The following is a 14,945-nucleotide window of genomic DNA, read 5'->3' on the forward strand; positions in this document are numbered from 1 at the left end:
CTGCATTGGCAGGCGGGTTCTTTACCACTTGAGCCACCAGGGAAGCCAATGTCTCCTCTGGAGTACCACAGAACTCTTCTGTGTGATATTCTCAAAGGTGGCATCCCTTCAACTCTGGGAGCTGGAAAGAAGTAGGAGACACAGAAGAGCCCCTGACCCTGTAGGTATTTTAAATGAGAGTCCTTAAGATCAATCATTTTCATTTTACATGCTAGGAGTTTGGTGGCATATTGAGAGAAAAAAAAAAAAATGCTAGACTACTGTCAGATCCACCTGGCTGCCAGGGCTGTTTCTGTTACATCACAGCTGTGCAATGTTGGACAAGTTACTTAACCTCCCTGAGCCTTTTGGTTCAGCTGTAAAGAGGATCATCTATAAATAGGAGTAGTAAAACTGGCTGTGCTAACCTCAAAGATGTATTTCTCAAAATATGCCCCATACACGAAAATATCTTATAAATTTTAAAGAGATCTACATATATATAATGATCATTTTTTTTGGTCAGCCTTTCTCATTTTTGACTGGCAAGTAACTAAGTTCTTGGCCTTATAATCAGGATATACGAGAAAGTTCTCATTTCAGCTTATACCCCAGAAGCAGTCACATCTTCCAACAAGGTGGCACAGAATCATGAAATAACCAGAAAGCACCGTGAAGAGCTTAGAGGAAGAGTTAGAAAAACAACCGAGGGACATTTTCTGAACAGACAGCAGAGCGAGAGGCCCGGAACCCGGGCAGGGAGGAGAGGGTTAAATCCTTTCCTCTGCAGTACAAAAGAAAAGAGTGTGCGGAAAGATTAGGATTTTTGCTTTTACAATGGGAGCTGCAGAAGCGTAGGGAAGAAGCTGAAGAAAAAAAAGGGGGCGTCTCCCCTTTAAAGACTTGCAGAGATTGAGAGAGAGTCAGAGACTGAGAATCAGAGCGCGCTCGTGTCTGTCTGTCCGTCCCTGGGAAGCGAGAACATCTCTGCTTCACAGTGATTGGCATTGGGGGAGAGGCATCAGTTGGCTTCAGACCCAGGGGGGAGACCAGACCAGGTCACCCCGATTCAGACTAAGTGAGCGTTGTCCCTCCCTGTCCCACCTCTCTCTACCCGGGAATGTCTCGGCGAAAGCAGCGGAAACCCCAACAGTTAATCTCGGACTGCGAAGGTCCCAGCGCGTCTGAGAACGGTGGGTGCCGGGGAGGGGTGGGGGTGGGGGCTGAGTCCAAGCCTGTGTGGGTCAGGCCAGGGCAAGGGGAGGGCACCCGGGCCATGGGCGAAACCAGGGGGAGGACTTGGTCACTAGGGGGTTGAAAGAGTTGAGTTGCAGGCAGTAAGGAGATGATGACCTGCACTGGAGAGAAGCCCCGCTTGGCTTTTCTCAGGGTTGATTCTGTTTGTTTTCCGTGTTGCTTTTCTTTGGATGAAATGGAGTTTTCAAACTGGCTCTGTCTCCCCACCCAAGAGTTTTCTCCCCAGGTCCCCCTTTGCTCACTGGTCTTTGTGCCCGTTGCTAAGTAACCTTCTCAGACCTGAAGACCCGTCTCTAAGGGGTGGGATTTTCCCCCCTTTTCTTTCTGGAGAGTTGGGTTGCAAGAGAATGAATTGGATGAACGTGAAGTTTCCCCTGAGGGAGAGGAGAAAAAAGTTTCTTATTGTTGGGCTGAGCAGAGAACAGATCAGAGCTCCCAGAGGGAGAGAGCTAATGTCGGTCAGATGCAGCCTGGTTTGGAGTGCCTATCTGTGTCACCTGGGGTAGAGGTTGGAGGAAAGGTCTGGATGAGGGGCTTAGGCGGGTGCTTCAAGGAAAGCCAAGCTAAAAAAAACCTGTATGTGTTAACATACATGCATGTTAATACATGCATATAATTTTATGAGAATATTATCATTTATGTAACAGATTTTCTTTATGAGGGGGGAACTTTTCATGTATTCTTATAACATTCCAGTAAGTAAGAGGCAGCCAAGAGAGCAACTAAGATACTGAGCAGTGACATTGCTCAGTCTCAAAAACAGGCATAATCAGGAAAGAAACCTTGATTTCATGATAATCAGAACTAGCAGTACACACTCCACCTAAATTAGGGTTTTCCAAGCTTGCTTGGTTGTGGGTAGATGTGGGCTAGCGTCTGGGAATCTGTATCTTTGCAAATATCCAGGTACTTCTTAGGATTGAGCAAGTTTTGGATAATCTGGTATGGCTATGTATTTCACACTGGCTGAGGGATAAACTATTTATTTAGCAAACAGCTGATTCACCCAACAATGTAGTATAGGATTAAACACAAGGATTCTGAAGGCAGAATTTCAGGATTCAAATCCTGGCTCTACCTCTTGGTTAGCTGTGCAGCCTTTGTTGATTTACTTTGCTTTTCTATGTCTCAGTTTCCTCATCTGTAAAATGGAGATGAATATACTGACTACTATCTCATTGGGTTATTGAGTTAATACATGTTTTAGTACACTTATAGAAATAACTAGCATAAATAAGTGCTTAATACAAGTGGTACAGTCCCTAGCATAAATAAGTACTTAATATGTGAGTATTATTATTATATGTGAATACAGTGGCACTTCCTGCAAATACTGAAATAAGACAAAAGCTCTGGGAACTCTTGGTGAACTTCAGCATTTCTTTATGAGATATGTGTCATGGAAACCTCTAGGATAATGTATTTGTAGTGGCTAAAACTAAAACATGGATTAAATTTACCTTCTCACCTGCTGTAAAAAAAAAAAAAAAAAAAAGACTTGAGATCAAGTCAGTGTGCCACATGCTACAGACATATTGGCTTTTGTGTAGAACACATCCCCTTCAAGTCAGTGCTTTACTGGGATCCCACTGTGCCAGTATTAAGAGGTTCATGCTGGTGGCATCCTTCCCTCCTGGGACACATTAGCCCCCGCTTAATGCGGCTGCAGGCCGGATGTTTCCTCCCGCTGCTCTACAGGAGACTTCCCCCAGAGCCTCGGAGTTGCCTTACAGTACTGCTCCCCTGCTGGTTGGATTGCGGAACAATACTGAATTCCCCCAGAGGCGTCCTCCTCTCCTCTCTCCCCTCTCTCCCCACTTCCTCAGCTCACCCATTCCCTACACCACTGCTGAGGAAGAGTCTGGGAGGAGGCTACAAATTCTTTCACTACTGCCCTGAGAGGATTCTCCAGCCCCCTTGAGCTGTAGCTCCCACTTGTGGCTGTGAACACCTGGGGGCGCGGAATGCTGCAGCAAAGCCGTCCCCATGGAAACAGTACAGGCTTGAACTCAGTGGCAGCAAAGAATTTCAGTTGAAATTTTCCCTTTGAGCCATAAAAGTTAAAAACATAAATGTCAGGAGCAAGAAAGCAGTAGTTAACCTTAAGAAAGCCTATGGGTTTTCTGTTCAGAATTCTCCTGAGAGAGAAAGATCCTTGCGCTACTAGCATGACCTGGGGTGTAATGGGGTCTCATGTAAGATGAGGTGGCTAATATTTGATCAAATCTAAAATTCCTTCATGCTTTCATAAGATATACAGATAGGGTTTCTATTCACTCACGTGATCTTCAGGCTCCTGAGTTTTCCTTCTACCCCAGGGACATTTTTTTGTTCTGCACACCCCCAAATTAGGTAGGGAGGGCTCTTATTTGGGGGCTCTTATGTGTGCCCTTTTACAGGTGTACCTGTGGAGCTATGGGCATCATCATGACCATCAGCAGACATTTATTTAGTAGGCTAGGGTGCCACTAAGGCTTTCAGGAGTCTTTGCCTTCCTTTAAGCAATGTTTACCATATGTGACAAGCAAATGCTGAGCCTTTGTTGCACATTTTAAAAGCCTCATCTCTGCAGTGACCTAAGATATCACCAAGACACAGTCTGAAAAACCTGTTTTCCAGCCCTCTTTTTGTTCAGCTTCCCTGACCAGAACACCAAAAACCTAACAGAATAGTAATCGCACATAAGTGATGAGAAGGAAATAGTCTATTTACTTAAAAACTCTGGAGAGAAAAAAAAATTCCTCTCTTCCCTACAGAGTCTAGAAGTCGGGAATAGAGAACATAAGGGATGTGAATAGGGAAAATGTAAACCAGTGCATCTGGGAAATAAAGGAAACCATCGGAAACCCAGATATTTAGTGAGAAGGAGAAACCAGGACAACAGCCAAACAGATCTAGGGGGAGAAATGGCAGTTGGCAGATATCAAGAGCAGCAAAAGGGGAAAGAAGGCACAAATAGAGTTGTGAGGGTCCTGTTCTCTTTACAGCATCCTCTCTTGGAGTATTGATGCCTGAGCCTTTAAGCCCTAGGCACTCCTGGGTCAAAAAGAAAACATTTCTGAGTAGATAGAAAGTACTCAGGCAGGGCACAATAGAGCACTGGATAAGGAAACACAAAACCTGGTTTTCAGTCCGGCTTGGACTTGGAAGTTTTGTGACCTTGGACAAATCCAGCCTTCTCCCAGGCTTCAGGTTTTAGTCTTTACAGAATAATACTCATTGCTAATATTTGCAGACCATTTACTATTTGTCAGGTACTATGCTACGCCCTTTATATATATATTTTTTGTTTATTTCTCTGCTATTATTACCTCCATTAAAGTGACTTTAATTTATGGTGATACAAAACAACATTTTTCATTTTTAAGCATACAATTCAGTGGCATTAAGTATATTCACAATTCTGTGCAACCATCACTACCATCCATTTCAGAGCTCTTTCATCTTGCAAAACTGAAACTGTATACCCATTAAATAATAACTCCGCATTTGCTTCACCCAACCCCACCAGCCCCAGGAAATCACCATTCGACTTTCCGTCTCTGTGAATTTACCAATTCTAGGGATCTCACATAATGAAACCATACAATATGTGTCCATTTGAGTGGCTTATTTCCATCTGGCTTATTTCACTCAGCACAATGTTTTCAAGTCTCATCTATGTTGTAGCACTTATAAGAATTTCATACCTTTTTATTGCTATACCCCCATTTTAAAAAGAAATCCAAGCCTTAGGGAAATTAAGAAACTTTTCCCAAGGTCACAAAGATTAGAAAGCGCTGGCACTTTAACTGAGGTCTGATTCAGAGTGACTGAGTCACTGTGCTCAGTGAGAGGTCAGATCTCTAAAGTCACTTCCAGCTTCAAAACAGTATGAATTCCATGTTAAGTGCCGAGTCCTTTGATATCAGAAAAATGCCTGTGTTAAAAAAAAAACCTTTTTTGTGTGTGTTTGATCTAAGATATTCGTATTCTGGAAACATATATTTTTCTCACTTAGCACCAGATGTACCTGTGCCTGTTTGTCCACTGTGTTGCACAGGTCAAGGGTACACTTACTAGGTGTGAGCAACAGAGGGGTATGTGGATGCATTTAGGAGAGAGGAGTGAGGAAGAGAAGATCATTTATTCTCCCTTAGAAGTCCTCTATAGCAGCAGTTACAGAATCAACTCATAACTGGGGACACTATCAATTGGTGTTGGTCCAACATTAACAGTAAGTTTAGGCAGAGCAACCAGTCCATTCTGAAGGAGATCAGCCCTGGGATTTCTTTGGAAGGAATGATACTAAAGCTGAAACTCCAGTACTTTGGCCACATCACGTGAAGAGTTGACTCATTGGAAAAGACTCTGATGCTGGGAGGGATTGGGGGCAGGAGGAGAAGGGGACGACAGAGGATGAGATGGCTGGATGGCATCACTGACTCGATGGACGTGAGTCTGAATGAACTCCGGGAGTTGGTGATGGACAGGGAGGCCTGGCATGCTGCGATTCATGGGGTCGCAAAGAGGTCGGACACGACTGAGCAACTGAACTGAACTGACATAGTATGCTCATTTCTTTAATGGTTGGATGGTGCCTAAACTCTGTGTAGAACAAAGCCTTTCATTTTACAATTAGAAGTATGGCTCAAGATGCACATACAGTCACTTAAACTCATAGTCGAGTGAATATCATGTCAATTTCTGTTCATGGAAGCAGGGTACAAGAGAGTTAAAATGTACCTGTGGTCAGAGTAGAGAGAGAACCCGACAGGCAGATTTTATTTTGCATGGAGCAACTCATTTTACTTATGTCCTAATTTTGGTAAAGTTGAACACAGGTAAGATTTGTGACCTTCCCCGGTGGCTCAGCAGTAAAGAGTTCACCAGCAATACAGGAGAAACGGATTTGATCCCTGGGTCGGGAAGATCCCCTGAAGAAGGAAATGGCAACCCACTCCAGTATTCTTGCCTGTGAAATCTCATGAACAGAGGAGCCTGGCAGGCTACAGTCTGTGGGGTCACAAAAGAGTCAGACATTACAGCACTTTCTACTTTTCCACTTTGAAGATTTGTGAGAAGCAGGGTGGAAGTTTTGCTGGGAAAGGCACTCCTCTGATATACACTATGGATCTCCTCCTTGGCTGTACATTGGAATCACTTGAGGAGCATGACAAACATTGATGCCTAGACCCACCCTGGCCAGGCTTCCCAGGTGCCGCTAGTGGTAAAGATCCCACCAGCCAATGTAGGAGACCTAAGAGATGCAGGTTCGATCCCTGGGTCCAGAAGATTCCCTGGAGGAGGAAATGGCTACCCTGTATTCTTGCTTGGAGAATCACATGGACAGAGGAGCCTGGCAGGCTACAGTTCATATCTTCACAAAGCGTCAGACTTAGCATGCATGCACACACAGCCTGGCCACTGGGATTTTTTAAAGCTCTTCCAGTAATTCTAGTGGGCAGCAAAGTTTGAGAACCTCTGTTCAAGTCACTGCTACCCACTGATTTTTCTGTTTTCTGAGCCATCCTTTCCCAAGTTTGATGAGCCACCAGATTTAGACAGTCACCTGATTTCACTTTTCTTTGTTATTTCAGCTCTTTATAAATTTAAACCAGCATATCCAGATCTCAGTCCTGTGTCCATCCCAGACTTTGCATGTGACCCAGGATAGCTTACTTCACCTTATCTGCTATCTAGGGACACCATTACCGGGTTTGTTTAGTCCTGTGTTTATGATTTCATTTGTGTCTGCCTAAGAATCCCACCCCCCTTTTCAGGATAGGCAGTGAGTGAAAAGTGCTAAGAAATAGAGGGCTCCTCTTACAGGTGGCTGTTGATCCATCACCTTTCAACAGGGACTGAATTTACCTTTAAGAAGAGTGCAGATCAAATTACGCATCAGAAAGCAAGTTTCATTAAAGAGCAAGAAAGGGGACAGTGTTTCCCAGGAGAAGATGAAAAGAAAAGGATTTCTTTTCTTGTTGGAAGACTTGACAAAACAGCAACTTGATATCAAACATTCAATGCTAATTAACAAATGCTCAGTAGAAAGCGTCCATCTGATTCCTTCTTTCTCACTGAGGCCACAGAGCAAATGGCAGGTAGGAACCACACAAGGCCCTTTCTCTAGTTTAGGGAAGCTACACAGTGTTGATGTGCTTGGGAAAGTATTGGACAGGAGTCAAAACTCTGAATGCTTGCTGCACTGAATTACTGTGTGAATTTGGAAAAGTCACTTAACCTCTCCAAGCTTCAACTTCCTTATCTGTAAAAATAAACAACATTGCAGTTAACCTGTGACTTACCATAATTGACACAGAATCCCCTCTCCCTCCCTGGTCAGGTCTGGAAGCCTGGAGCTCCTCTGTTTCAGAGCCATTGTCCACAGTGTCAAGACACTTGTGTTTATCTGAAGTTTCAAAACAATTCAGTACAAAGTTTTCAATGAAAGTGGACATTATTAATATATTGTACTAATATTAATATTCAACTATGTCTATATTATATATACAACTCAGTGTGTGTGTTCAGTCATGTCTGACTCTTTGCAACCTCATGGACTGTAGCCTGCCAGGCTCCTCTGTCCATAGAATTTTCCAGGCAAGAATAATGGAGTGGATTGCCTTTTCCTACTCCAGGGAATCGTCCCAACCCAAGAATCAAACCCGTGTCTCTTGCCTCTCCTGCATTGGCAGATGGATTCTTTACCACTAGCGCCACCTGAAAAGCCTAATATTAATATTACACTACACTAACATTAATATTTGGGGAAGGAGATGGCTATTACAGCTCCCACCCCAAAAGACTTCCTACTCTTAATATAAGCCAATGATATTAGCCTCAGAAATGAATAAGATTGCTAATTCCCTGGCAGTCCAGTGGTTAGGATGCCACACTTATGCTACCAAGGACCTGGGTTCAGGGAACTAAGATCCTGAGTAAGCCGTACAGCTTGGCCAAAAATAAATAAAGAAAGAAAGAAATTAATAGGCAACATGAAAACAGACCTAATTTGAATATATATGTATTTTAGCTTATTTTGTTTTTTTTTTTTTGCCACTGAACGATAAGTTCTTTAATTCATAATATTTAGGACTCCTCCCAAAATTTGAAGTCCTATATATACATATTATTTTATCCCCACTATATTTCTCTGATGAAGCCAACATAGCTACAATATTACCACTTTACAAAAAAGGAAATGGCAGTGTAGTCATGGTGTGACTGCCCACCACACCTCAATTTACCAGCCAGGCAAGAACGGAACTGGGATTAGAACAAGGTGGATTTACTGATGCCCAGGCAAACCACAGAACTAAGGACTTGTTGTCACCTCCTGTAAGCTCTTTTAAGGAAGTGGGAAAGCCTTTAAGGCTCATTTCAAGATAGGAAGGGAATGCAGAGTACCTGGTCCAGGAGGCATTTTACCCACTTAATCCTCTCTCCGAACTGGAGGCCACCTCTGTGCAGTGAGCAGGTGTTAAGTCATTTCTAGGCATTCAACCCAGCCTGGGGCTAAAAGGGGCTTTAGGCCCCGAGAGGCTGCCTGGTAGCTCCCTCCTACAGCATTTTCCCCATTGTTTCAGGAGGAGTTCCCGTCCCCCCGGGGTTAAAGCTAGGTGGGCCTCTGCAGGCTAGCATCTCCCCCAAACCGCACGTCCTTAATAGTGTCTGCGTTGCTAGAGAAGGACAACGGAGGAAGAAGGGTAGAGAAGAGGAAACTAAATAGGAGATGGCTCCTTAAATAAGCATGAACTCTATAAATGAGGTGTGGGCCGGGTGATCCGTGGAATAACTTGCATTCAGCTATTATTCTGGGGGAGGAGGGGCGGGGAGTAAAGGGGCTTAGTGTTCCGCAGAGAAGAGTCCTGAATCGACTTCCTTGGAAATTCTACCTCGCAGCCTCCCACCCTAAGAAGCTTCTATTGTAGAGGGGGTGTGGGGGTAGGGTGGGAATGGAGGTGAAGAAAACAGGACAAAACTTGGGGCATTTGAAGGGGCGGTGTGAATGTGTGTAGATAAGGGGTGGATTTTCTGGGACCCCCCTCCTGCTCTGGCCCTCAGACCACCCTCTCTGGAGTCCACGTTTTCCAGGCTCAGCGGATCCTTTATCCGAAGAAAAATAAGAGAAGCCTATCGCTCTGCTCTATTGAGCAAGGCTGTGTTTCCTACTGTGCCCCCTTGAGCTTGCTGGGGAGGTGGGCGGGCCGGTCTGAGCAAAGACATCTGGAGATGGGGGGAGCTAGCAGAGGGCAAGGATAGGTGGACCCCCACCAGGCCCCACAGCACCTGTCACTGAGCCTACCGGAAACCCTCCTGTGCTCTGGGCTCCCGCCCCCGTACACCCATCCCCCGCCCCCCCCCCTTCCCCAGCTCCCGCCTCCCTCCCCAGCAGCTCCTCCCCACAGACTCCCCTTCCCAGCAGCTCCTCCCCCATCTCCCCTCTCCCAGCTTTCTGGCTCCAGCTCCTCCCCTCCTCCGCGTCTCCTTGCTCCCCTCCCCCTCCTCCACTGCGCCCTGCCCCCGCCGCCGATCTCCATCTCTGCAGTCTGGGCCGCTGGGTGCAGAGGCTGCTGCAGCCCGGGCGGCCAGTGCCGCCTCCCCCAATCCGGATACCCATTGTCTCCCACTCCACCCGGCCCTGTACCTCCCGCACAACCATGGCGCACGAAGCCGGGAGGAGCTCTCGTCTCGGGGGGCCCTGCGGGGAGCCGGCGGAGCTTGGAGGTGCGGTAGGGCCCGGCAGGGGTAGGGGTGGAGGGGGCGCGCGGGGCGAGGGGGGAAGGACTTTCGGTGGACGAGATAAAACGCACGATTCTCTGCCCAGGACCCGGTTCTCCCAGCTAGTCCTTCCGCCCGCCGGTGACCCGGGGTGCGAGGGGATGGAAGGGGGACAGTAGCTTGTGCATGCCCACTCCTCCCTGGCCCCCAGTGCTGGCGTGTCGTGTCCAGGCGGGTCAGCCCTGAGCTCTAGCCTTCTGCACGGCCTGATGGTGAGCTCATCTCCCCACCCCCACTAGCGGTTACTGGGCTCGTTGTTAATTACAGCCTGTGTATACCCATCCCAACCGCACCACCCACGCTCTCTCCTTGTGTTCTCCCCCAGGTGATGTGAGCGAGGACGACCACCCCCAAGTCTGTGCCAAGTGCTGCGCACAATTCACTGACCCAACCGAATTCCTCGCCCACCAGAATGCATGTTCTACTGATCCCCCTGTAATGGTGATAATTGGGGGCCAGGAGAACCCCAACAACTCTTCGACCTCTTGCGAACCCCGGCCTGAGGGCCACAGTAGTCCGCAGGCCATGGAAGCTGAGCAAAGCAACCCCTCGGACTGCGCGTCCTCTGTACCCACAGATCCCACCTGGGGCCCAGAGCGGAGGGGAGAGGAGTCGTCCGGGCACTTCCTCATTGCTGCCACAGGTACAGCAGCTGGGGGAGGTGGGGGCCTGATCTTGGCCAGCCCCAAGCTGGGAGCAACTCCATTACCGCCGGAGTCCACCCCTGCACCCCCTCCTCCTCCGCCTCCTCCTCCTCCCCCAGGGGTAGGCAGTGGCCACTTGAACATCCCTCTGATCTTGGAAGAACTCCGGGTGCTGCAGCAGCGCCAGATTCATCAGATGCAGATGACTGAGCAAATCTGCCGGCAGGTGCTGCTGCTAGGCTCCTTAGGCCAGACAGTGGGCACCCCTTCCAGTCCCTCGGAGCTGCCTGGGACAGGGACTGCCTCCTCCACCAAACCCCTGCTTCCTCTCTTCAGCCCCATCAAACCTGTCCAAACTGGCAAAACACTGGCACCTTCCTCCACCTCCTCCTCAGGGGCAGAAGCACCCAAGCAGGCTTTCTTCCACCTTTACCACCCCTTGGGGTCACAGCACCCTTTTTCTGCTGGTGTGGTCGGGCGAAGCCACAAACCCACCCCTGCACCCTCCCCGGCCCTGTCAGGCAGCACGGATCAGCTGATCGCCTCGCCTCACCTGGCTTTCCCAGGCACCACAGGACTCCTGGCAGCGCAGTGTCTTGGGGCAGCCCGGGGCCTCGAGGCTGCTGCTTCCCCAGGGCTCCTGAAGCCAAAGAATGGAGGTGGAGAGTTGGGTTATGGGGAAGTGATGGGCCCCTTGGAGAAGCCCGGTGGGAGGCACAAGTGCCGCTTCTGCGCCAAAGTATTTGGTAGTGACAGTGCCCTGCAGATCCACCTGCGTTCCCACACAGGCGAGAGACCCTATAAGTGTAATGTGTGTGGCAACCGCTTTACCACGAGAGGCAACCTCAAAGTGCATTTCCATCGGCATCGGGAGAAGTACCCACATGTGCAGATGAACCCTCACCCGGTGCCAGAGCATCTAGACTACGTTATCACCAGCAGCGGCCTGCCCTATGGTATGTCGGTGCCACCAGAAAAGGCCGAGGAGGAGGCCGCTGTGCCGGGTGGAGGTGTGGAACGCAAGCCTCTGGTGGCCTCCACTGCTGCCCTCAGTGCCACAGAGAGCCTCACACTGCTCTCCACTGGTGCAGGCACCACTACGGCCCCTGCGCTTCCTGCTTTCAATAAGTTTGTGCTCATGAAAGCGGTAGAGCCAAAGAATAAAGCGGATGAAAACACCCCGCCGGGGAGTGAGGGCTCAGCCATCACCGGAGTGGCAGAAAGTGGCGCAGCAACCCGCATGCAGCTAAGTAAGCTAGTGACATCGCTACCCAGCTGGGCCCTGCTTACCAACCACTTGAAGTCCACTGGTAGCTTCCCTTTCCCTTATGTGCTGGAGCCCTTGGGGGCTTCACCCTCCGAGACCTCCAAGCTTCAGCAGCTGGTAGAAAAGATTGACCGTCAAGGAGCTGTGGCAGTGGCCTCTACTGCCTCGGGTGCCCCCACCACCTCTGCCCCTGCAGCTTCATCATCAGCCTCATCTGGACCCAACCAGTGTGTCATTTGTCTCCGGGTGCTGAGCTGTCCTCGGGCACTGCGCCTGCATTATGGCCAGCATGGAGGTGAGCGGCCCTTCAAATGCAAAGTATGTGGCAGAGCTTTCTCTACCCGGGGCAATCTGCGTGCACATTTCGTGGGCCATAAGGCTAGTCCAGCTGCCCGGGCCCAGAACTCCTGCCCCATTTGCCAGAAGAAGTTCACCAACGCTGTTACTCTGCAGCAGCATGTTCGGATGCACCTGGGGGGCCAGATCCCCAATGGTGGCACTGCACTCCCTGAAGCGGGGGGAACTGCCCAGGAGAACGGCTCTGAGCAATCGACAGTCTCCGGAGCCGGGGGCTTCCCCCAGCAGCCATCCCAGCAGCCATCCCCAGAGGAGGAGTTGTCTGAAGAAGAGGAAGAGGATGAAGAAGAGGAAGAAGATGTGACCGATGAAGATTCTCTGGCCGGAAGAGGCTCTGAAAGTGGAGGTGAGAAGGCGATATCCGTGCGAGGTGATTCAGAAGAGGCCTCTGGCACTGAGGAGGAAGTGGGGACTGTGGCGGCAGTGACCACAGCTGGGAAGGAGATGGACACTAATGAGAAGGCCATCCAACAGCCGTGTCTGCTGCCACCACCACCACCTGACACCCTGGATCAGACGCAGCCAATGGAGCAGGGAGGCAGTGATGCTGCCGGAGGCACGGAAGAAGGGGGAAAACCTGAGAGGAGCTCCAGCCCAGGGTCAGCGCTGGCCCTTGAAGGGGAAGGCAGCAGCACCCCGTTGGTGGAGGAGCTGAGCCTGCAGGAAGTGATGAGAAAGGAGCCCGGGGAAAGCAGTGGCCGAAAGGCCTGTGAAGTGTGTGGCCAGACCTTTCCCACCCAGGCAGCTCTGGAGGAGCATCAGAAAACCCACCCCAAGGAGGGGCTGCTCTTCACTTGTGTTTTCTGCAGGCAGGGCTTTCTCGAGCGGGCTACCCTCAAGAAGCACATGCTGCTGGCCCACCACCAGGTACAGCCCTTTGCCCCCCATGGCCCTCAGAATATTGCTGCTCTTTCCTTGGTCCCAGGCTGCTCACCCTCTATCACTTCCCCAGGGCTCTCTCCCTTTCCCCGAAAAGATGACCCCACCATCCCATGAACCAGTTTTTCTGTACCTGCTGCCCCTTGACCCAAGGAGCAGGAAGTGAGAGCTCTGTAGAAGGACCTCCCAGATGTATGAGCGTTTATTTGTCTGTTTCTCTGAGTTCTTAGATGTCCTTAATGACTTTTCTCTAATCCCCGAGCTTCAAAATTGCTGAGCTCACGGCAACTGCCCCCTGAGAAACTTTTCTTCCCTCTTCATTCATTGTACCTGAGGAAAATAGATTCGCTACAGCTTTTACATTCCCAAGAAGAACCCTTTCCAGCTTCCCTGAGAATGACCCTTCTTCCCTCTCCTCTCCCCTTTGGCAGGTGCACCTGAGCACCCACATATGGAATTACAGCCCACCCCGAAGGGGGCAGCACCTGTCCCTGGAGGGCCTAGGGCCACTCCTCTCTGGTGACCAGGTCAGCCTGCATGACTTCTTGTCCCAGGGCATTCCTTCCCAGCTGGTGAGGGTGGGCCCGCTGTCTCTTTGGAACCAGGACACAACCTTCCTGTCAAGTGACCTGCCCACCAAGCCCCAGACTTCCAGTTCCATCTCCATCTCCACTGCCACTTCAGGCCCTGCACCACCAGTGCTGTTTGGCCCAGGAACTGAGGCTGGGAAGTTGCCTCCAGCAGTGGTGGGATCCAGAGAAGCCAAGGAGAAGAGAGCTCCCCTTTTCTTCTTTAGGCCTCTTGCATCCAAGACAGTGCCTGGGAAGCCCATCTTAGAAGAGAAGTAGCACATTGTACATTCCTTCTCCTTCCGCGTGCCAACAGTGAAAATGGAACAATATCTGTCTCTCGTGGCCCAGCCCCAGGGGGTAGGGAGAAATGAAAGGCACAGGACACTCTTCCTGCTAGTAAGGCACTCGTGTCTTAGTCACATTAAGGCAAAGGTGTTGGCTGCTTAATATGCCAAGATATTCTGAGCTTCTCATATCCTTCATCTTTGCCTCTCACAGTTAGCAAACAAGTGGATTTCTTGCTGAGAGGTCTCCCATGGGATGGCTATTTGGGGGAAGGAAATGTGAAGTTCATATCTTTGGCAAGCATTGTTCATGAGGGTAGTTGAAGGACTAATGGAAAGTTGAGTGTTGTAAAGCATAAGGCTTGCTGCAAACCTGTATGATTAATAAAGGGGCGAGATGTAAAGGAGGAGACCTCAAATTCTTGATTGGATGGGTCGATGGGTCTCATGAATGTTCTTTTGGACTCATGGTGACTTTAGTGTGCCACAGTGCACTGTGGATCAGAGGGGTTTCCTAGCACTAGTGTGCTTCTAGTTTTAGATAACTCCCTCCTTTATTCCCTAGCCCCTGTATTTTCCTTATCTTCCTCTCTCAAGGTCCACTTCCTCCCCATTGTGCCTGCCCATGGACCTGGGTTTGTGTCTTTGCCACTGTCTGGTTAATAGAGTCCCAGACTTTGGGAGAGGAGCCCAGGTGCTGTCCTCCCTGCCTCTCTGTCTTGTAATGAGATGTAGTATTTACTCTTAACATAGGATCATCTGGAACAGGAGTTCTGAGGAGGAAGGAGTGAAGATTCTGCTATTGACTGATGTGAGTGATGGCTCCTCCAAAGGTGTAGGCTCCAGAGTTTCCTAACATAGTAAAATGTGAAGACCAGACAAGGGAGATATTAGTGTCTTTCCCTTTTCATTAAAGGTGTTTTAACCAAATATTTGTGTG

At 49.2% G+C, this 14,945-nt stretch overlaps 1 protein-coding gene across 4 annotated transcripts; it reads left to right on the forward strand.

Moving 5' to 3' along the window:
- Positions 1-834: 834 nt before the first annotated feature.
- SALL2 (spalt like transcription factor 2) lies at positions 835-14,935 on the forward strand. 4 transcript variants are annotated; one of them, XM_061430523.1, is made up of 4 exons: positions 836-1,172; positions 10,328-10,645; positions 11,042-13,136; positions 13,748-13,997. In XM_061430523.1, the coding sequence occupies exons 1-4, from the start codon at positions 1,100-1,102 to the stop codon at positions 13,995-13,997; spliced, it is 2,736 nt and encodes a 911-aa protein (XP_061286507.1). In that variant the 5' UTR covers positions 836-1,099. The 4 variants fall into 4 exon arrangements, with proteins under 4 accessions (XP_061286505.1, XP_061286507.1, XP_061286508.1 ...); XM_061430524.1 differs by lacking the exon at positions 836-1,172 and adding an exon at positions 9,657-9,948; XM_061430521.1 differs by having other exon boundaries at positions 835-1,172; positions 10,328-14,935.
- The last annotated feature ends 10 nt before the right edge of the window (positions 14,936-14,945 follow it).

This window comes from Bos javanicus, chromosome 10, assembly GCF_032452875.1.
Source record: "Bos javanicus breed banteng chromosome 10, ARS-OSU_banteng_1.0, whole genome shotgun sequence".
NCBI lineage: Eukaryota > Metazoa > Chordata > Mammalia > Artiodactyla > Bovidae > Bos > Bos javanicus.